This window comes from Nelumbo nucifera, chromosome 4, assembly GCF_055504915.1.
Source record: "Nelumbo nucifera cultivar China Antique chromosome 4, China Antique-T2T, whole genome shotgun sequence".
Classification (NCBI taxonomy): domain Eukaryota; kingdom Viridiplantae; phylum Streptophyta; class Magnoliopsida; order Proteales; family Nelumbonaceae; genus Nelumbo; species Nelumbo nucifera.
Window position 1 is genome coordinate 30,611,198 of NC_142652.1, and position 23,854 is coordinate 30,635,051.

The 23,854-nt window shown below is 39.0% G+C and overlaps 1 protein-coding gene across 1 annotated transcript; it reads right to left on the reverse strand.

Moving 5' to 3' along the window:
- Positions 1-2,801: 2,801 nt before the first annotated feature.
- LOC104587764 (universal stress protein A-like protein) lies at positions 2,802-4,760 on the reverse strand. The gene is made up of 4 exons (XM_010245486.3): positions 4,287-4,760; positions 4,108-4,211; positions 3,838-3,956; positions 2,802-3,188 (listed from the first exon to the last, which is right to left on the reverse strand). The coding sequence occupies exons 1-4, from the start codon at positions 4,465-4,467 to the stop codon at positions 3,083-3,085; spliced, it is 510 nt and encodes a 169-aa protein (XP_010243788.1). The 5' UTR covers positions 4,468-4,760; the 3' UTR covers positions 2,802-3,082.
- Between the last annotated feature and the right edge of the window lie 19,094 nt (positions 4,761-23,854).

A 23,854-nucleotide genomic window follows, 5' to 3' on the forward strand; every position in this document is an offset into this window, starting at 1 on the left:
AACATATGAAACCACAAGCCTCCCCTAAGTCTTACATGTGGCAGATGGTTTCTAGCACTGAAATCTACACCCTTTCCGTTATGTTGACAGTAGAAAGATAACCGAAAACAATGAAATCATGCTCTCAAGATTTTAAAATGTCGAAAAAATATTCTGCCTTTTTCTTTCCTCTCTCTGTTTAGAGAGAATTTTCCTCTCGAGATTTTCTTGAGCTTTTTCTCTGTTTCTGCCATCCGTCATCTGTTTTCTGCTCAGAGATTTCTTTTGGGAAGTCCCCCTTTTCATTACTCTCTTTTTCCGTTTTTTTCGTTCATTTTTCTTTCTTTTGTTTCTTTTCTTCCCTCCTCCCATGCTTTCACTCTTCTTTCTTCCTCCCCCCAACTAATTCTCTTTTCTTTCCTCGCCTTTCCCACCGTTCTTTTGTTCAACCATTTCTCACTGTTCTTTTTTTTTTCTTCGTCTCTTTTTTGTGCTTTTATTTTCTTTTTGCAGGGGCTTTGACAAGGGGGTTGCTTTCTCTTTGATCCTGTGCTGGATGATCAATAATAGTGTTTGCTGCTTTGTGTTTGTCATCTATCGTTAATTCTGTTCATAGTTCTCCAGCTGATGCAGTTATTGACGGCGGTTATATTCTCTTGTAGCAGTTTTTGGGGTTTTATCGTCTTTTGCGGATCTACTCCAATCATAGTTTTACCGCTACTTTGTAGTACCAATTTTGTCATTTTCTCTCTCTATTTTTGGTGGATTGGAGATGTACTGGTTTACTACTTCTGTTGGTGATTATTATTTCACCCTTTGTTTGGTTGTAAAAGTTTTTAAAGCTTTATGTTCTCCTTTTGTGCAAAGACATATAAAATACAAAGTTTACTACTTCTGTTGGTGATTATTATTTCACCCTTTTGTGCTGGTTTACTACTCATTCCAAACTGAGCTTTATGTTCTCCTTCATCCACTTTTATATTTTGTTCTTTCTGAGAAATTATATCTGGGTTTTCTTGATTGGCATTGTTGTCAATTCTCTGTACTTATATCAATTTCTTGATTGAATGAAATATGCTTTAAACCTTAAAAAAAACAAAAAAGATTTTAAAGTGTCAAAATTATTCTTATATGCACTGATTTTTCAATGCAACGCATGATTCAAATTTTGTACGGGCCAAACAGGGGAGAAGTTCAACACCGCACAGCCCATTTCTTGCTCAATGCAGCGGACCTCAAAACTATTTAAAATTCCAATGGGAAGAAACTAGATTTCTTATTTGGCTGAGTTCGAAGGGAGTACAAATACAAATACGTAGAGTGCAAAATCTTGTATTTTATATTATTTTGTATGTATTTGCATTTGTACTCCATCCAAACTCAGCCTTTGTTTCTTCATTTCTTTTTTTTTAATAATTGTTTCAATTTTAACAACAAACCAAACGCTAATAGTTGTGGTTAAAAATTAATTAAAGAAAAAAATAAAAGCCCAGGTTCCATTCCATAGGACCCAAAAACCAAAAAGAAAAAAAAAAGAAAAAAGAAAAAGGTGAGAAAGTCAGTTGTTGAGCAAACTTATCCTTGTGAAGTTTATAGAGAATAAAGACCAATTAACTACTATTCATATTCACAGACATAAAGAAATGCTTTCAGACAGTGGCTTTTGGCGTTGCATGAACCATTAAACCTGGAAAGCTATGACGTTTCATTTGATAAAAATGTGAAAAAGCTGAAAATAGGTTTATATGAGCCTAAAAGTCAACTTTCTGGTGAAGTTATGGCTCACTCAATACAGCTCAATCACCACATAAGTCATCTCAACTGGGGTCTTACGCTATTTTTATGTATTTTTCTTATTCATTTTATTTTGGTAGCTCAGAAGGACAATTATATTTTCATCATTTTCTGATCAATAATAAAAATAAAATCAAGTAGAGAAGAGAATAAATAACTAGTTCAAACTTTCTTGTATTAATTTTCCACTTCTTGTTCCAATGTTTCTGATCCATTTGGAACTCTCTGAAATCTATATTAAATCGGGTTACAACCAGGTCAAAAAAAAAGGACGAGAAAGCAATGGTTTTGTTTTTTGGTCTTTTTGATAGGGGGTGTAAGTCAGGTGGGCTGGGTTGGGTTTAAGTTCAACACAGGCCCAACTCTAAGAATTAGGTCTAAGTCTCGAGTATGAGGTCAAGCCCGAACTATCCAATTTGAACCTAACCCACATAGAAATTTGATGCCTTCAGATTAGGTTTGGGCCCAGATCAGGCTCAAGTTAATCAGAGAGTGTGTGTGTGTGTCTAGGCCTGGGTTTGGGTTATCTGAGCACTAGGCCTGAGCCTAGCCCAAAAATTAAAAAAGGCTGAACTTTTGGACTCAGGCTTAGTCCAGAGGCTAAAAATCCAAGCCCGGCCTATATATATATGGACTGGGTTGATTCGGCTCAGGTTGGGTCCACCCAAGTTGTACCCCAACTTTTTGGACAATATAACCGAGCATGAAACGCCCCATCTCCCTGTTCATGGGCTTATAGCAAGGTTTGATGGGAAACAATGTATATCAGGACCAAAATTCTGTGTGATTTGCTAGTGCAGCACCACCGCAAATGTGGTCCACAATATCAGCCCATGAGAGCCCATGAATCAAGCCCACATGGTCCAATTGCTTAATGTGTAAAATGTCTGTGGTGAGTAGCAAAAAGTACAAAATATACTGGTGCCTATTAGTTCATCTTTCTCAGTAAGTTTAAGAAGGCAGAATAAATAGAGGCAAATAGTAATTAAGCATAAACAAGAAAACTAGAAAAAATTCAAACTTCATCTGCTAGAATCAGGGTTATTCCCTCTTCTGCTTCTTCCTCTCTCTCTTAACTTAACAGAAAGATCAAAGATGTCATGTTACAGCCACACCCAAATTCCAAAAAGAATTTACAAGAAGTCCATAGCTTGCTAATATATCATTTCACAGTTCATAAATTGTGAAATTAAGTAATAATAGAACACATCCAAGAGTACAGACTTAAGCCGTCCCTTCAGAACCTCTAAGGGGCACCTAGCATTCCCTTCCATTGCCGATGGAGATGGAATTTCATCAATAGAGGGGGTCAACACTCCTCCTTGGTACCACGTTGGTGTCTCTTCACAACCATGACCGGGCACTTAGCATGTTGAACGCAATAATCGCTTACACTGCTGCTTGATGAGAGCAGTCTGTAAGTAGGAAAAGTATACCATCAACTATTTGTTTAATCCTTTCTATCTATCGATAAAATACAAAGTATCTCTACATAATTCTACTTTGTGATGTTACATCATGTTTAATCCTGTTGTTCTGAGCACTAAGCACCTGCTACAAAGCAATAAAGTTTCATCTCAACAAATCCTTAAGGCTGTCGTTGGATTCAGAAACGAAATCAAGTTCTATCCCTCGTCCCCACCAGTTCTGGAATATTTCCTTCAAAATGATGGGAAACACGCTTCCATATCTGAAAGTTTTCGGATTCCTAGTGGTTCTTTTCAGACCCACATTGTAAAAATTTCAAAACTTGCAGATTTGGGAATCTTGTTTCAGCTGTAACCCAAATACTGCAAACACTTCACAAACTAAGCGTTCATGGTGGACAGTGGACACTTGAATTATAAGCCCATTTTAGAGGTCTCAGATGCATAATATGGAGAGAGAGAGAGAGAGAGAGAGAGAGAGAGAGAGAGAGAGAGAGAGAGATGATTTTTCTAAGATGTGTGGGCGTTGATGAGTTCATGTCTACCATGAATCAGTTATAATTTCTTGTTTAAATGTGGCATCTATTAAAGAGAGAGGATGTGAAAATGAAGTAATGAAAAGGAAAGAGCCATATACCTTTTAGCCCCTCCATAGTCATGGTTCCCTACAATCAAGAGGTTCACCCTTAGTTTGTTAGCTGCCTCACATATCAATAGCTTTGCATCTCCCACCATGATCTTCATTTCATACGTTATCTGAGAATATATGCCGATTGAACTCGTGAGTTTAGAACACAATAAATAAATAAAAAAATACTACTGGCCATAGTTTTTTAACATTACAGAGTTCCAACTATTTCTTTTCTATGTTTTTAACAAATCCATACCAGTATAGTCAATTACTTACGTTATTTCTCTCACACATATTTCTCACTTGTTCAGCCATACCATAGACTGTCTGGTTTTCGTTCTTCTCAACATCAATAAATGAATTGCTTGTGATCATGGATTCTGCAGGATGCAGGTAACAATTTCAATATAACAGACATCCAAAAGAAGAAGAAGAAGAAGAAGAAGAAGAAGAACCTTTGAGTGCAACAGTGCATGGAGTTTTTTGCGCAATGAATAAAATCACAAGATGATCTGAGACAAGTGAAGAGGATGAAGAAGGAAGAATGATATAATCCAAAGCCCACTCCAAGACATGGATGTTCTCTTCATTGCATTCAAGGGCGACCATAACCTTCCTTGGCGTCCTAACTTCCATTTCCCCACTCCTTCAGAAGTCAGAACAACATCAGTATGATCAAATGAAATGCATTGATTTCCTCCTTGGCTTCTAAGACTCCATATATTAACATCATGAGTTGGTAGTAAAACTATAAGAAACATATATTGTTACGTTCCTTCATTGACTTAGGCTGCATTTGGCATTCCTTATTTTAATGATTTATCTCCTTCTTACAGTTAAGATGCCTCTATGAACATTGAGTTTTTAAATGCAAAAAAGGAGATAAATTCTTGTTTTTAAGGAATGCCAAATGCAGCCTTAGTCTCTGGACTGGGAAGGAAGAAAGTGGCAACAACTATTATGTTATCCCTAAAGAAAGTGACCACAACTACCGAACCAATCTGCTGGTGAGTGGTGACCACTGCTATTATGTAATCCATCAAATAAATCACACATCCGGCCAGTTCTCTTTGGTTCTCTAGCTAGAAAATGTCATCTTACATGGACCCATTGAAATAATAGTTGGAATCATTCACACCATCTCAACATTTTCTATATACATATTGCTTGAGGACAGTGTCAATATTGTATGTGTATTTAGAGTCTAATTTCCCTAACATATTTCATATGGAAATTATAAAAGAAAAGAAAAGCCATCTCAAAGAGAAATATATTTTCACGCCATCGATAATTAATTAATAGATGATTTGATTTAGATCTAATCAAATGATTTTGTGTATCTTTACCTACAATCACTAGAAGCTGGATGGGACCAGTAGAACATAATCAAATCCTACGGTATCTATGCCTTAAACCATAAAACTTAAACTAAAAATAGAACATTGCCTGTAAAGTCATCCATGATTCTTCTTTGCACATTCAGGGATTCCATGAGCTTGGGGCTAATGATCAATTCAAACCGTCCAACAGTTAGGCTGCTTATTGTTGTGGAGACCTTTTGGCTCATCAATCCAATATTTTATTATTTTTTTGGCAGCCCACTTAGGTACTTACTACAGTAAACCCATTAATGAAAAATCATGATTGCAATGCAAATTTTTCTTCTGCTTCCAGCAAATGAATGTCATGAATGGAGGGTTGAACTGTTCTAGTTGCTATATGGACCTAACTTTTAAGTCCAAAAGTTGTTTCAAAATTCAAACAGAATAGCTACTCTCATATTTGTCAAATAGGATCCATATTTTCTGGCCCCTTTGTCTGCCAACAAGCTTATTGACCTCATCACCAACCCATGAAAGATAAGAAGATATGTATGAACATTTTCATTTTGTAGGTGACTGGGAAATGTTGCAGTGATATAGATCACATCTACTGTAACAATGGCTGCATCACATCTTCCAGCATCAAGCAGTAAAAATGAATGTCACCCATCTAAACATCATACAAACTAAAGAAAAAAAAATCATGTTATCACACTAAAAACTTATTTTTATCACACTGGAAATGAGATTATCACACTAAAATGCACATATTATGATGGCACCGACATATTATATAAACACCTGTAATAGAGACTTTTTCATAGTTTCTCTCTTGTCTTAATTCTTACCATTTTAGAAAATGCTCCAGTTAATTTGGACTGGGTTTGGCTTAGGTTTGTTTGCCACAGCTAGGGATTCTAAGTAAACAACGAGGTTTTGCAACTCTTTTCCCCAAATAAAGTAACACCCATGAAAAAACAAGAAAAATTAGCTGAATTTGATAACTATTTTATTGGATATAGGACCATTCTCTCTCATATATATATATATATATATATATATATATATATATATATATATATGTATGTATGTATGTATGCATGTATGTATGTAACATGTAAAAGGTTCTCTTACTTTTATTATCAAAACAAGTCGGTAATCCCCATTACGACTCCATCTCATGCTCCACATGCTTTTGATATCGTGCTATAATGCGGTTGGTTTTGGTCAGGCTGCCGCATTGTACATTCTACTACTACTTGTGGCACATTTGGAAACCATATTTTCAAGTTAAACACCATGCCGACTTCACTTTGTCTTTACCCAACCGAGTATTATCCATATTAAATGAGAGAGATGTTTCAATTGCTAAGTTCTCTGGCTGTTTGCAAGGGTGATCATGGGCCGAGCTGGTTGGGCTTGATTCCATCCCTATAGCATCAAATTCCCCATTGTCATTATTCCCAATTATAGGGTGAAGCAGAATTTTGTGAGGTGGGGGTTAAAATAAAATTTCCCTAAAATGAAACATAATTATATGAGTTAGGCGGGCCTGAAGCATTGAGGCCCAGCGTAGCTTTGAAATTTACAGGCATGTTGCCCGGGCTGGGCCTTAATACAAAAATAGGCCCAAGCCCAGAATTTCCTGGCCAGTATGGGGGAAGGGCTACTTGTTAGCCCATGAAGAAAGGAAGAGTATGGTCCTACCCCACCAATGCTCCGACCGTGTTCAAAGCACCCTCCAACTCTCAAGTATCAAGTGAAGCCTTTGAATTTCAACTACCGCCGACGGCGTCCTCGTGTTTCATTTCCAGCGACCGTGTGAATTCTCCTTTTACATCAAACGGGAAGCTACGCAAATCAAATCAAATCGAAGTATTATTGCTTTAGCTTTGGTATCGGACATAATACATAAATAAATTGTGTCAACACTCAACACAATCAAGTCGTCAAATATTGCAGAGTTTAGCGTAATCTAGTGCATCGGGAATTCGCCATGGGCAGTCTCCGGCCAAAATTATTCGTCATCACCAGTGCATTGGCAATACTGTCTCTCCTTCTAACCACTTCTCTGGCGAGCATTACTGCAATTCCACTTGGTATTCTTCTCCTCTGTTTATTGTTTATAGTGTGGATTTGATTGTTGACCGGTATTTGTAACGATCTTAGCTTCTAAGCATTCAAATTCACTGCTAATACGACACTCAATCGTAAGAAACCTTTTCGTTTTTGTGTTTTTCTGATTAATTCCTTGACAGGTGATGAAGGGGTGACACGGTGGTCTTCTCGCTGTCAAGGAAATCCCAGAAAGTTGGTTCCAGGCTACAAAAGTGGTGTTGCATGTAGGAGTCGTCAGAATGTCTCTGGCATCAAAGCGGACTGGTTATTTCAAATCCTAAGGGAGGGGTTACCTCCGGCGCCACCATCGCCCAAGACAAATACACCACCAGTGCAGATGAACGGAAGTCCAGCACAGTGATACCCCCGAAGCCCACAAAGACCGGCCCCCTCCTCCGGCCGCTTCAATCCCAACTCCAACATGGTGGCCGGTGGTCCAACAACTATTATATGTACTTAACGATTTATTGGGTGTGTATATATTAATACAAATAAATTCCAACTTAAGTTGGTGGGCATCATTTTTTACGCAAGAGATCATCGCTATCTCACACCAGAATCCAGACCACCGATTCGATCCCAACTAAGTCCTTATTGTCATACCACCTCCTTCATGCATGATGCATCTCTCGCTCGATATCTGACTGAACTTTAGTGGCGATGCCAATCCATGTCAAATCGGTCGGTCGTGGGTCGTACCTTCGTAATGCATCCGTCGTATAGAGGTGTGATCATGTGGGTTTAAATCACATTAGGTAGGCTCTCACCCTGTTACTAACCCATTAATCCACTAATTACGCATAGGCCACCCTGTGGGGCTAAACCGCTAAAGCCCAATTATCAATACCCAAAAAGAAATGCCAAAATAGGGCTGCCAATGGGTCGATTTTTCTCAACCGATTATTAATCACAAAATATAGACCTATAACCGTCCCGGTTAATATCCAGATATATCAGGTACGTCCAATTGTACTGAAAACCATGGTTTTCAAAACCGGATCAACCGGAAAAATCAGAAATCGGTCACCGGTTCTGTTTTTCCTTAAAATCGCTTTTTTCCTCAGAACTGTTGATTTTAGTAAGCAAACCGTTAAACCGGATGGTTAACCGTTCGAACAATTTTGACCGTTTTCTAGTTTTTTTTAATTTTTTTTATTTTTTTGTCAGAACGGGCCAACCGTTCAAGTCAAACGGTCGGACTGTTCGAACTAATAACTGGACCCCTGACTGGTTTGGTTTTAAAAACCATGCTGAAAACTATACTTATTTATTTAAACAATAACTTAAGTTTTAAATTTTGATAATATAATATTAATAAAAATCATAGAAAAATAATAAATTATTTATATGTTAATAAATTAAATATTTTTAATTAATACCATCTTTATTTATTATTTATCAAATTTACCATCTTTATTTATTATTTATCAAATTTACCATGTAAAACATAAACTATGATAAAAACTAAGAAAATATAAAATATTTAATAAAATAATAGGTTCTGGGTTTGGATCAGTTTGGGACATGCAAGAATCAGAACTGATCCAATTATTAATGAAACAATTGACATACTCTTTAAAAATTAAAATATAAAGATATTGGGATTTTTAGAAGAACTTACCAAAAATAATCAAATTGGACAGGAGAGTTTCAAGTCCAACCTAAAATGTGAATGAAACCATGCTGGCTAGCAATGGTTGGAGCGGGGCGGGGTAAATTTGGGGATCCTTGATCCCCTCCAGGACAGAGATGGGGCTTGTATTTCTAGCCCTGTTGGGATGTGGGACAGGGTATATGTGTTCGAGGTCAGGATGGCTTATGTAAATCCCAGCCCTGTCTTGTTGTTATTCCTAGTTTCAATAACCTTTAACTCTTTTTTTTTTTTGTTCTAGATTGGTTAGGGAATTAGTTTCAGGCCTACCTACCCTTCGAAAAGATTCAAAATCCCTTTATTTCTTGGGTTAGGGGCTTGTTGATGCAATACGATATACTTGATACATGGTGTATTATATTGAAATCTTAGTTATCATTATCGTCATTCATTGTCATTGTTGGAAAAGAAGAGGAAAAAAATAAGAAAGAAAAAACTGATTTACTTTGCACTTTTCTTCAACAAAGGAAATGAGGTTAAGAGTTTCTTCTAAATGCTTAGTTATTTTTCTATTAGTAATGCATTTGAAGAATCGGTATGATGTGATGTTGTCCCAATGGATGCATGCCATATTTTCTTGGGTCGCCCATGGCAATATGACCATAAGACCATTCATTATGGGGACAAGAACACATACAACTTTGTAAAAGACAATAAGAAAATAACTCTTAAACCAATGCAACTTGATTCATTTCCAAAAAATGAAACAAAGCCAACCACTATTCTCTTCACCTTAAATAAATTGGTTCAAGAATATGAGAATTTGGATGTTGTTTACATGCTGGTTACAAAAGAAATTAGCAAAGAAACACCTGTTCTAGAGTTGGTGAAAAAGCTACTTCATGTCTATGCTGATATGATGCTTGAGGAACTACTTGATGGCCTTTCTCCCCTAAGAGATATACAACATCATATAGATTTAATGTTGGGAGTTGCATTGCCTAACCTACCCCACTATAGAATGAGTCCTAAGGAGCATGAGGAGCTGCAAAGATAAGTAACCGAGTTGTTGAAGAAGGGGCTGATCCGTAAGAGCTTAAGTCCATGTGTTGTACCGGCTTTGCTCACACCAAAGAAAGATGACAGTTGGCGTATGTGTGTTGATAGTCATGTCATTAACAAGATTACAGTTAAATATAGGTTTCCCATACCCCGCCTTGATGACATGTTGGACACATTGGCTAATTATAAGTCTTTTCAAAGATAGACTTGAAGAGTGGATACCATCAAATTTGTATCTGGGAGGGGGATGAGTGGAAGACTGTATTCAAGATTAAGGAAGGCCTTTATGAATGGATGGCTATGCCATTTAGGTTGTCTAATGCTCCTAGCACCTTTATGAGGTTCATGATCCAAGTTTTAAGGCCATTCATGGGGAAGTTTGTGCTAGTTTATTTTGATGACATACTCATCCACAACAAAGATTATGACAACCACTTAGGACACTTGATAGCAATCTAAGAAATCTTGAGACAAAATCAGTTATATATAAATTTGAAGAAGTGTAACTTTATGATAGATCGGTTGGTGTTTTTGGGGTATGTTGTTTCAGCCAAAGGGATTGAGGTGGATCAAGAAAAAGTTCAAGCTAATCAAGAATGGCCAACACCAAAGACCTTGACTGAAATTCGTAGTTTCAATGGGTTAGAAACTTTTTATCGTCAGTTTATAAAGAATTTTAGCACTATTGTGGCACCCATTACTAAATGCTTGAAAGGAGGTGAATTTACTTGGACTCCCGCAACTAAGAAAAGCTTCCAAGAGCTAAAGATGAGGATGACAAAGGCCCCGGTATTAGATTTACTTGATTTTAACAAGCTATTTGAAGTTGAATGTGATGCATCCCATGTTGGGATTGGAGTTGTCCTTAGTCAAGAAGGTTGTCCAGTTGCTTACTTTAGTGAGAAACTCAATGATGCTAGAATGAAGTATTTTGCGTATGATGTTAAGTTTTATGCCATTGTGCAAGCGTTGAAGTTTTGGAGGCATTATCTTATCCAATGGGAATTTGTGTTGTATTCAAACCATGAAGCATTGAAGCACCTTAACTTTCAACAGAAGATAAAGGGAAGACATGCTAAATGGGTTGACTTTCTACAAGAATATAATTTTGTTTTGAAGCATAAGGCTGGGTAGCTGATGCTCTTATTAGGAGAGTTCACTTGGTGTCAACAATGTCTACTAATGTTATGGGATTCAACTCCGTCAAAGACCAATACCAAGATGACCCTTATTTTGGCCCTATTTGTAGAAGCTATACAACAGTGACAAGGATATTCGAGCCAAGTTGTGTGGAATGATGGTTACTTATTCATGGGCAATAGGTTATGTATTCCATTAGGATTCTTGAGGGCATTACTCATTGATGATTTGCATTGCAAATGACATTTTGATCACAAGAAGACACTTGAAATGGTCTTCAAAATGTACTTTTGGCCAATGGTACAAAGGGATGTGTTCTATTATGTTGATAGATGTCACAAGTGCCAAACATCTAAGGGGCAACATCAAAATACAGGTTTGTATCTTCCCTTACCCATACTAGAAGCACCATAGACTAATATTATTATGGATTTTGTGTTGGGGTTGCTAAGAATAGCTAGGGGTAATGATTCTATTTTTGTTGTGATTGATCATTTCTTTAAAATGACCCACTTTATTGGTTACCAAAAGACTTCTGATGCTTCTCATGTAGCTAACTTGTTTTTCAAAGTTGTTCGGTTGCATAGATTGCCAAGATCTATCACATCAGGTCGTGACACAAGATTCCTTAGCCACTTTTAGAGAACTTTATGGAAGCATATGGATACTACCCTACAATATAGTAGTACATTTCACCCATAAACAAATGGACAAACTTAAGTGGTTAACCGAAGCTTAGGCAACTTGTTGAGGAGCTTAGTTGGAGACTACTTAAAGCAATAGGATTTTATCCTACCACAAGCTGAATTTTCATTCAACGATTTAGTTAATAGATCTACAAGGAAGACTCATTTTTAGATTGTGTACGGCCGGTCACCTAAAAGTTTAATCTAGCTCCTATAATAGGGTTGCGGTGAGTGAGTGATGATGCTGAAGCTTTAGCTAAATCCGTTTGAGAGATTCAAGAGAATGTACGACAGAAACTGAAAGAAAGCAACCAAAGGTACACAAAAGCTAAGGATAAGCATCGTTGGATGAAAGAGTTTCATGAGGGTAATCTAGTCATGGTTTATTTATGGCCTGAGAGGTTTCCTATTGGCACCTACCATAAATTTAAGTAGAAAAAGATTGGTCCATGTCAAGTGTTGAGACGGTTTGGTGACAATGCATATGAAATTGAGCTACCAGCTGATTTGTCCATTTCACCCATTTTTAATGTACCATACCTCTTTGATTGCCATGAGGATCTAGAACCAACAACAAAGGATGGGTGATGACTAGCACAAAGGTTCAGTAATTCTAATGAGTTGGAACAAGTAAAGGGTGTAGAAGATGTTCGAGTTACCAACACTCGAAATGGGGCCTATTTTAGGTTTTTGGTTAAGTGGAAAGGGAAATCATCAATTGAGAACTCTTGGATTAGTGAAGAGGAGTTTATGAAGCTAGATGAAAACATGTGCAAGGCTACTAAAATTGTTGCTTGCATGGGGTCGAGCGCTTTTTAATCCGACAGGAATGATGAGGCAAAAAAAAAGTGTGAATGTATTATGTTTTGCATGTTTTCTGTAGTGGGATCCCAAATTGATGTTTTTGGGTAGCTTTGTTAACAGTTTGGGACCAGGGGTATTTTCATCATTTTATAAGTAAAAATTTTCGTCAGGGGCAATTGGGTGTACTTCTGTCGGGTTTTGGTCTTTTGGGTCTTTTTGTAACCAAAGTTATCTTTTAGGAGTTCATTTGAAGTTAGTTTTGTTTTTAAGGAGTTGTTGGTGAGAAGGAAACATTCTAGGGGCTTATATGTAAATATTTTAACTAGCTTGTCCAGCAAGCCAATGAGTCTTATAAAAGAGAAGGGGGGCCATTTCTGCATGGGTTTTTTGGTTCTTTTTCTCTTGTTTGAGTTGTAGCTCAGCTCCAGCTAGGGTTTTCAAGCATTGGGAGCTTCGGTTTTGAGGAGTCGACCAATTTTGGACCTTCTAATCCCTCCATTGCTACGTGTCCGAGTGGGAGGCTAGCTTGTTGCCATTGTTACTATAGCAGAACTATTCCAGGAGGAGTTTTGTTTCAGGTTCAGGTCTGAAATCCCAAAAGATCCAACTTATTTTGCTATTTTCAGCTTGGTATTTCTTGTGCTTATTGTTGTATACTTGAGGTATTGCATGTAATTTGTCTTTCTGTCCACATTAGGTTCAGGCTCTAAAAATCCAACTTGATTATATTTTGGGCTAGGCTCGGGCCTTTTCAAATAAGCCCGCCCAAGCCCGAGCCTAGCCCAATCCAGCTTGATTATATATATGTTAACAATACATAATAAATGTAATTTATTAGGCTTAGTCTCACTTTCGTACCTGGATTTCAAAACATGTCAATCCAATACCTTAACTCCCAAAATGTCCAAGTTTAGTCTCTACTGTTAACAATCCGCCAGTTATCTGTAGAACTTGATGACATGTGCGACTTAAAACTTTAAAAATATCAAAATTACCCTAAGATAAGTGTTCATCGTCTTCTTCCTTAATAATCAAGATTATATTAAACTAAATCAATGATGAACAACCCGAAGGACATTTGGATTTGAGCATTTGATTCACATGCCACTTAATAGCGATTAACAATTTTGGACATAACTGGAATGTTTTGGGAGTTCATATTGGATTGGCACGTTTTAAAATTCGGATACTAAAGTAAGACTAGGCCCAAGAATGTTAAATTGCAATAACGGGTAGACCTATTGATGGACTGGGTGGCCCGACGGACCGGGCCGGGCCGACCCAACCCCCAGACGGGCTTGAACATGCTTATAGGCCCGCGGGCTTAAATTCGGGCCAAAAAGCCTGGCCCGCAATAAATTCGAGCCGGGCTCGGGTTTTGTCAAAATTGCTCGGCTCGAGCCCGGCCCGGCCCGACCTAATATTAAACTTAAAATTAGTTATGTGATTATGTCCATTTGAATAATTTTTTTAATTTATGAATGTAAAATCGTGTTTTAAAATATAAAAGAAAGGGAAAAATACCATCTTGTAGGCCCATTGTTCATTTAAATAGAAAAAAAATACTATCTGAATTTTTAATTCTAATTTGAATAGGGAAAATTGTTTTTTTTTCAATTAGGTCAAGCTTCGGGCTCGGGCTCGGGTTTCGGGCTTTTTACTAGAGCCGGGCTTGGGCCCAAGTTATCGGCCCGTTGGTCGGGCCGGGCTCGGGCTCGGGCTCGGGCCTAGTATATTTTCATTAGTGACAAGTGAAAGCCCGGCCCGAGCCCGGCCCGGCCCGGCCCATGAATAGGTCTAATAACGGGGTAACCCTTTTATTTTATTCTCTCTCAACGCATTAATGATGGAAGAGGAGTGAATACGGTTTTAATCTCTCTCTCTTCAAGCTGATTAATGTGTCAAGTTGGTCCTGCCTTTAGTACCCAAACTTTTAATCTCTCTCTCTCGTCAACTTTGGGGATAGTGTCAATTTAGTACCCAAACTTTTAAACATGTCACTGTAGTACCTAAACTTTTAAAAAGTGTCAAGTTGGTCCTGCCTTAACCAACCGTCAGTTATCTATTGAAGATGTCAAAACTACTCTTCAAAAGAAAAGAAGACACTGTTCATTGTCTTCTACCTTGAGACTGAACCGATTATGTTCAAAGAAAAAGAGAGAAAAAAAACATGAAATATGATTGAGAAAAACAAAGAAATAACTAGACAAGAATGTATTTCAGTCTCAAGGTAGAAGACAATGAACAGTCTTCTTTTGAATGATAGTTTTGGCATTTTCAAGAGATAACTGACGGTTAACCAAGTTGCAAGCAGGGACCAACTTAACACTTTTTAAAAGTTTAGTATAATTTTCCCAAAAAAAAAAAAAAAAAAAACTGAGGGCATGCACAATATTGCAAGCAGTGTATAACTGTATATATAGATATGATTCTCAGCACAATATTTGAGAGCTCGGAATACTGATCAGCAGCATCGATATCTCAACATGGGCAGTCTCCGGCCAAAGTTATTTGTCACCACTATACTGGCAATATTGTCTCTCCTTCTAAGCACTTCTCTGGCGAGCCTTACCACAAATTCCCTCTGGTATTCTTCTTCTTCTCTCCTCTGTTTGTAATATGGAAATGGCGTTGATTATTTACCAATATTTGTAATTCTCTTAGCTTTCTAAGCATTGGAATATTTCACAGTTAAGCAAACACTCAACCGTAAGAAATTTTTGTGTGTGTGTGTTTTGCAAGCTATTTGCATGAAAGATGGTGAAGGGGTGACATTGTGGTTTCCTTGCTATCAAGAAAGCTGGTTGCAGGGAACAAAGGAGATGTTGCGCATAAAACTCAGAATGTCCCCGGCATCAAAGCAGACTGGTTCCAAATCCTAAGGAGGACGTTGTCTCCACCACCACCGGCCGGATATGATATCTCCGCCATTGCCCTCAAAAAACAGCTCCACCCCAACCTGATCAAATTTAATTTGAAAGATATTGTAAGCGCATTTTCAATTCCAACTGGCCTCCATGGTGGCCGGTGGCCCAACAGCTACTCTATTAATAAATAAATGCTTTATATACTTCTTTGTTGTTATTGCTTGCTCTCTCGTTTGGAATATTTTTTACCGAGTTCGGATTTCCTGCACAACTTTCTGCACACAAAACCTATACTTAGTTAATTTTAAATCAAATAAAAATAGGGGATAAAGGTTTATAAGAAAGATTTTCTTGTGCTTCTTCCTGAGTACTATGTATCATCATCGATGGAGAACCGAGTGCCTGAGAAGAAATGCTTCCCTAGATCTTGGTCAGGATCACCAACCACAGAAGCATAACTGCTGCATAAAGCAAAAAATGTGCAATTGAAATTTAGCGGCGATACTTCAATTGAGTGTACTTGTGCAGTGAGAAACTGTAATTGAATCTATGGCTCCAAGTGTGTGATAAAGCTTTCAAGGGCTTTCAATCTGTCCCGCAGAGACTTACTCTTGTCCTTCTACAAGTCTTGTTCTTGTGAGACAAGTCTTCCTTGAGGAACCTAGGTTTCGGCTTTACCTCAAGGATTTGGATTTTTGTACGTAGCATATTTGGATCTACCATCGGAGCCTGAAATCATACCCTTTGAAGGGTCTTTGTTGAGATAAAGAGCCTTGCTCAGCACCTCAAGTTCATGCAACAACACAATCACCCGTTAGATCCCCACCATTTTTCTTCAATTTCATGAATTCAACTTTCAACATCATCAAAAACAATTTGAGAACCATGAATAATAATAGACAGAAAAAAAATGTCCAACAAACAATTGATTTTATACTTTGAAACTCCTAATTCTTTGCATTGATTTGGATGTATCAGAAAACCTAAATTAATCTCCCAGTTTCATGTCCAACAAATAATAATCACAACTTGAGCCGACCCAACCTGCAATTTTACAATGGTTAGACTTGGATTTTTAGTCCTCAAGATTGGTTTGGGCCAAAAAATTCAGGCCTAGTGAACTTGCCAAACTCTTTGTTATATGAAAATTGGAAAACTGAACCATGAAACCTTGGAGGAGGAGCATATGAACAACCCCTTTTGTGAAATCAACCAAATACTCCCCTCCCCCACCCATAGTGCGTATTTTGTCAAAAACCGTGCACCTTCATCCAGCTATCACTCTGTGTGGTCATGGCTTCAAGCTTCAAAAGCATATGAACAATTAATCCCTTATTATTCATGCTTTTTCTAATCTACGTTTGCAATACAATAGAACACATATGGATTCAGTCATAAATTTTGATGCAGCTTGTTGCAGAAATCCAGGTGTTAGTAGTGGTGGTGGTGGTGGTGGAGTTTTGACATTTTTGGGTGCAGGTCAGGATTATGTCTAGGGTTTGCTTTGGGTTGGCTCTTAAGCAGAAAGAATAGATTTAATGGGGAGAGGAAATGTAACAAAGATTAATTATTGAGGATGAGAAGAGGGAATTTTAAGAATGAATTTTTGTGTGTAAAAGAATGATCCTATTAGAAAGAGTAAATGATTGATTTTATTACAGACAGTTTAGACATAAAAGGGTCTTTTGTGACTTCTTATATTTTTTAACAATTTAATTTAAAAATAGATAACTACAAGTGTAAGAAATGAGAGAAGGTTGTCTATGTGAACTTTGTGGTGAAAGGACCCTTAAGGTTGGGTCCAAGCTAGGTTCCATAATTAAGGTTGGGTTGGCTCTTAACCTGACCCAAACCCATCCAATGTATATCCCTGTTTATTAAGAGAATCAAAAGGGGTCATTTAAGAGGAAAAGAGATATAATAGGTGAGGGGAGATGTTACACACATTAACAATTTGGGGGGAGTTTTAAGAATGATTTTATTAGAGGCAATGTATAGAAAATTAATACTTGTGAGGTTTTTTATTGCAACTTCTTATATTTTTATAATTTAATTTGAAAATAAATAATCACGTGTGAAAAATGAGAGGTAGAAGATGAATGTGAGCTATGTGGTGAGAGGACCCCTCACCTCCCCTGTTTTCTCTTTTTAATATACACATAAAAATAAATGAAGTTTTGTTTGATAAAAAGAATGTAGAGTATGATACTTATGGGTAAAGTTGCTTTGAATTTTTTATTTATAAAGCATTACGAAATCTGACATGTTGGAGAAACAAGTATGCCTATTGAAGCCTCGATCCATTCCAAGAATGAAGTTGATGTCACTGAAACAAGCATGTTGGAGCACATTTTGGGAGAGAATTATGACTTCTACTTGACTCCGTGAAAGAATGAATCTATAGACATTGGATTGACAAATCTGGGCTTTGATATCAGTTTGGGGCCAGGCCCGGCCCAGTTACATATTAAGGTTGGATTCACTACAATAAAAGTGATTTTTAAATGCAGCTAAAGATAGGTAAAAATGCCACTAAAGGCTATTGTGGCTTTTTCAAATTATGCCACCGATATCCGAGTCAGTAAAAGTTTTAATGGCGTTTATTATATTTTTAGTGGCACTTAAATAAATGTCAATAAAACTTACTTTCACTGGTGTTTATCCAAACTTTAGTGGCACTTATATAAAATGCCCATAAAAACTATTTTTAGTAGCGTTTTGTTCATCCTTTAGTGACAGTTTCAAATTTTATTTTTAAATTTAATAATGGCATTTAGTGGCAATTCGTAGTGCCACTAAATACCAACCGCTAGTGGCAATTATAAGTGCCACTATAAGGTTACCATAAAAGCTAGCACTAACAATATAATAGCATTTCTTTTTTATATAGCGGCATTTTTAAATGTCATAAAATATTTATCTGTATAGTGGCATTTATAATTGCCACTAAAAAGTCTTAATCATTCTATTCATTTAGGATTTAGTGGCATTTACAAGTGCCACTAAATGTCTAAACAAATTCATACATGCATGTTAAAAAATATTAAAATGAAGCAACAAAAATGATGTTGCATATTATACAATGGTAAATGGACTTGTATCAATAAATATTAATTTCATCATGCCCTTTAAATCAAATGCATATTATATATTTAATTAAAAAAAATCAAATAATTATGAAATTTAACCAATTAAACCATTTTCATATAAAACAAATTTATCATAAAATGTTTATATATACAACTGTCACTTTCTGATCATAAATTCATAATGGATAGTCCAAAAACCAACAAAAAAATCATTTCGCTCTATGATGTCTAAAAAGTCTTCATCAAAATCCAAAGTATACATCTTCAATACCCGCCATGTTAATAATTTCCTAAAAAAACAAATACATTTTGTTAATAAAAACTAGATATAATATCATATCTTTGGATCTAATAATAGATGTCTTGTAGATAGATAGATAAATAGAGAGAGATCTTATATAACAGATATTAAAAACTAAAAACCAAACACAGCCTAAGACATCATCAATCACAGTAAAAACTAAAAACCTTTCAAACTAGGGCTAACATGACATCCTAGATTTGGTAAAGATCCTGCAAAAATATATTTAAATCCAAACAAATTCGTAAAGATATTAAAATCTTTATGATCTTCATGGGGCACAACATCTTGAGCAACATTAGTCCTATTGACTGGGCTAGCTATAAGTGGGCTTACAGAAGCTTAAATGTTGGGCCTATCAGTTGACCCAACCTCAGGCCCATCCTAAGGCCGGCTTAGCTGCAGACCCATGTAGGCAGTCCATACATGGCTGCATTGCAAAATACTGTTGGGTGCCAATATCATTTAAAGAAAATATCATTTTAATGTTGATCATTGAAAGATAATAAATCACACTTGATCTTGATAACAAATCACACTTGAACCTAGTTAAGAATATAGGTTTTCCAAGATCAAACATATGCTATTGTAAAATCCTTCAATATTGCCATGGCAAGAAAGAAGTGGTGAAGGGGACACAACTTGACCTCATGGTTTTCCAAGATCAAACATATCCTATTGTAAAATCCTTCAATCATTGAAGGGCATATAGATGCTAAAAGCATGGACAAAAAGCCGAGTCATGGAGCATTATAATGAACTCTGGGATGCATAGCTATGTCTCTATCTCCATACCAGTTACAATCTATCCTGGGACCCATCTATCTGTCCTCTCTTCAGTTTTCAAATTTTATATCAATTCCCCATATTGCCTAAATTCTTTTCTTCCGTAGTTTTAGCATTGATTGCTTAAGAACTTCAAATTGATTAAAATACAATTCAATTTTTATATCAATTCCCTACATTGCCAAAACTCTTTACTAAAGAACTTCAAATGGGTAGCCTTGCTTCAAATCCAACAAGGTATGTTGTGAATCTAGTAGAAAATACAGATAATAGGTACTGGTTTTTTCTATTAGCAAAGAATTACTAGAAAATAAAAAAGAAAAGAAGAGATCATGTGTTTCTCTAACACTGATTTTCAAGTGTATAATTATATGAAATAAATGAATGAATCCCAATCCAACATTTCTGTTATTTTTCTTTTCATAGGAAATCCCAATCCCACCTAAATCAATGCTTATGCAAGGAAACCAATTGGGAATGAAATAAAACATTTCACCAATTGTAATAGAAACTTACTTTGTTGTTGAACCAAAAACTTTTCCTAGTGCATATTTGTCCAAAGATCACATGTCCAAAGATCATATTTGTCCAAAGATCTCAGCGCTCATGGCTTCCCCTAGCAACGTCGGACGAAGCATAGAAATGGGTAACTCCGCGGAGCAACCCCAGTCTCCTACTGTCTGTATCGGGTAGTTCACCGTCACCCTCTCAGCGGACGGAATTCCCAGCTTGAACGTGCCTCTCACAATGACACCTGTCATCGCCCCACTCCCCGCTACAGTCGGAACAACGTTCACTGAACCCTCGGTTGTGCCCCCAACGGCCAGCCCGAACCAGCTGGAGGACCTGATGCAGTGCATGAGGGCCATGCAGGCTCAAATGCAATAGTTCCAGCAACTTCAGCTCTATCAACAGCACATGCTGCACCAGGTCTCCCAGTACCAGTACCAACAGCAGTTCCCCCAGCTGCCCCAACCTCAACTTCAACAGCCTCAACTCCAGCCTCAGCACCTGGCCCAGCAGCAAGCCAGATCTCACCGCCAGAGCGAGCACTCCGGCCGAGGAGAAGCCCCCCAAAATCCCCCAAAAAACCAGACCTCCCCCCTTCGCAGACGAGAGAGACCGGATACCCCGATCTCGCCGCGGGCGGACAGGTCGGGGGAACCCCAGCTAGGTAGGTCAACGTCGCCTCGACAGTCAAAGTTCGGAACCCCAATCCTCGAAAATCGGTTTGAGATCCTGGCAGCAGACTCTAAGCAGGCCCCTTCTGTCCGCAGCCATCACCAGCAGACCGGGCTGCTCCCAGCGCAAACCATTCTGGACAGCGCGGAGGTGAGCAGCACTAACACCGAGCCCACCAAGAAGCAGAGGCGCCGCCGCCGAGCTCGCCGATCTGTCACCCGCGATTTGCCTGAGCCCATGGGCAAAGAAGAGGTAGGCTCGGCCGAAGCCAAGGCTCCCCTCCTCTCAGTTCTGTCCCCCCTGTCCTCCGAACTCTTGGCAGTCCCAATGCCCAAGGATTTCAAGCTTCCCCCTCTTGACAAGTATGACAGGTCGTTCGACCCGAATGATCATGTAGACGTCTTTCAGTCACAGATGCACCTGGCGCGAGCCAGTGAGTCATGCATGTGCGTGGCCTTCTCCACTGCCTTCAGGGGAGCAGCACACACGTGGTACCGGAACTTGGCGCCTGGATTAATATGAAGCTAGGCGCAGTTCGCACAAGCCTTCACGTCCCACTTTGTCACCAGCAAGCGGTGCCCGCGGACTGAAGAAAGCATCTTCAACGTAGCCCAAAGAGAAGGAGAGTCCATCCGAAGTTATATCAAGCGGTTCAACGATGCTTGTATGCAGATACCGCACATGGACCCCGCCGTACGCCTAGCAGCGGCCAAGAAAGGCGTGAAGCACAAGGAGTTCAAGTGGCACATGGTCGTCAACCAACCCGCGACCATAACCGAGTTCCTAAAGCTTGCGGACAAGTTCATAGCCACTGAAGAGGAGATCAACTAAAAGGGTGAGGGAGCACCCGAAAAAAGGAAGAGAGAAGGGGAACCTCCCAGTCAAGAGGATACCCGAAGAAAAAAGGAAATAGTCTGGGGAGCAAAGCTGGGTCAGTTGTTCCGGGCTCCTGCACCAGACCGGGTAGACTACACTCCATTGAACACAAAGCGGGCCGAAATTCTGATGGCAATTAAGGATGCCCCATACGTGAAGTGGCCACCCCGTCTGAGGGGGAATCCCAATGAAAGAAATAAGAGTTTGTATTGCAGTTTTCACAAGGACCACGGTCATAGTACCGAGAGTTGTAAAAACCTCCGCGACGAGATAGAGGAGCTCATCCGTCGCGGATATTTGAGAAACTTTATACAAAATAATAATAATAATAATAATAATAATAGCGGTAATAGAACAGGTCGGCAAGGGGAGCACGGCAAAGACGCCCCCGAGTCCAGCAGCAGGCCAGCCGAACAATCGCAGGGGCAGCCTCCAGAGGAGAGACCAGTTCGGGGAACCATTCACATGATAGTGGGAGGCTCAATCGTTGCGGGTTGCACTTCGGCGGCAGCTCGGATGTCGGTTCGTGAGGTCACCCGGGAGGAGTAGAACCCCCCGAAGCGGCCGAAAATGGAAGAGCCAATTTTCTTCACAGAGGACGATGCGCGAGGAGTCCATTACCCCCACGACGATGTGCTCGTAATAAAGCTGAGAATCAACAACTTTGAGGTTAGGTGTATACTCGTCGACTCGGGCAGCTCAGCCGATATACTCTTCAAAGCTGCGTTTGACCAGCTCCAGTTGCAGAGGAGCGACCTGAAGCCCGCAGGCACTCCTTTGGTAGGCTTCAACGGGTCCGGCCCCTTGAGAAAGTAACAGTACCTGTAGAGATCGGCACATGGCCTTGCGTGGTCAGGTTCGAACACAACTTCCTAGTGGTAGCGACCCCCTCTCCCTACAACGCCATAGTAGGTCAACCCATCACTCACGTCCTACGGGCAGTGGTCTCCACCTACCACTTGGCTATGAAGTTCCCAATAGACTTCGGTGTGGGGGTAGCGTGGGGCGACCAGCTCGAGTCCCGCAAGTGCTACGTTGTCGCCCTAAAGGGGAAAACCAAGGTGGCCGATAATCTTGAACTGGAACGACCCACGGAGCAAGGTGAAGAACGAGCTACGCCCATGGAAGAAACAGTCGTGGTCCCGACCTCAACAGCAGACCCAGCTCGGACGCTCCAGATCGGCGCTTCTGTCCAGGAGCCCCTACAATCTGAACTGGTAAGATTTTTATTTCAAAACTTAGACATTTTTGCATGGTCCGCGGCAGAAATGTCTGGCATAGACCCCGAACTCATAACTCACAAGTTGAACACTAATCCTGTAGTTAGGCCTGTTAGACAGAAGAAACGCAACCTAGCCCCGGAACGATGGAAAGCGGTCAACGAGGAAGTCGAGAAGCTCCTCACAGCGGACTTCATAAGAGAAGTCCAATACCCGAGCTGGGTAGCCAACCCCGTCCTGGTAAAGAAGGCCAACGGCAAGTGGCGCATGTGCGTGGACTACACCGACCTGAACCGCGCTTGCCCGAAAGACTGCTTCCCACTCCCCCGAATTGACCGTTTGGTGGATGCGACCTCAGGGCATGAGTTGCTAAGTTTATTGGACGCCTATTCGTATCCATGCGTTTCCAAAGCGTATCCATATCCGTATCTGAGTTATTTGATACGATACCCGATACCGATAGTTTGATCTTTGCATAGGACTTCACAACGAGAGCTGAACTATACATTTCTCATGTGTTTATATCTTATTCAGAGATAATTCAACTTTTGGTTTAGTATGATGAATGTATTTATGTGATTTGTATGCATTTCACTAGCGTATCCAAGTATTTCTATATCTTTCGTTCGTATCCATGCGTTTCCAAAGCGTATCTGTATCCGTATTTGAGTTATTTGATACGATACCCGATACCGATAGTTTGATCTTTGCATAGGACTTCACAACGAGAGGTGGGGGTGGAACGTGGAAGGGCAAAGAAAGAAGTTAGTAAGACTTAGTTCCGAAAGAGTATAAATAAAAACATGTAAAGTATAAATACATGCAAAATAATACAAAATATAAATAGGTTTTGCACCCTATACATTTGTAATTGTAGTCTTTGCAAATTGAAAAGAGATCCCGACAGCTTTTATACAGTCTCACGTTAATTTGCGAGTTTGACCAATCAACCTCTAAAGTGAATTTTGAGGAATTTTCA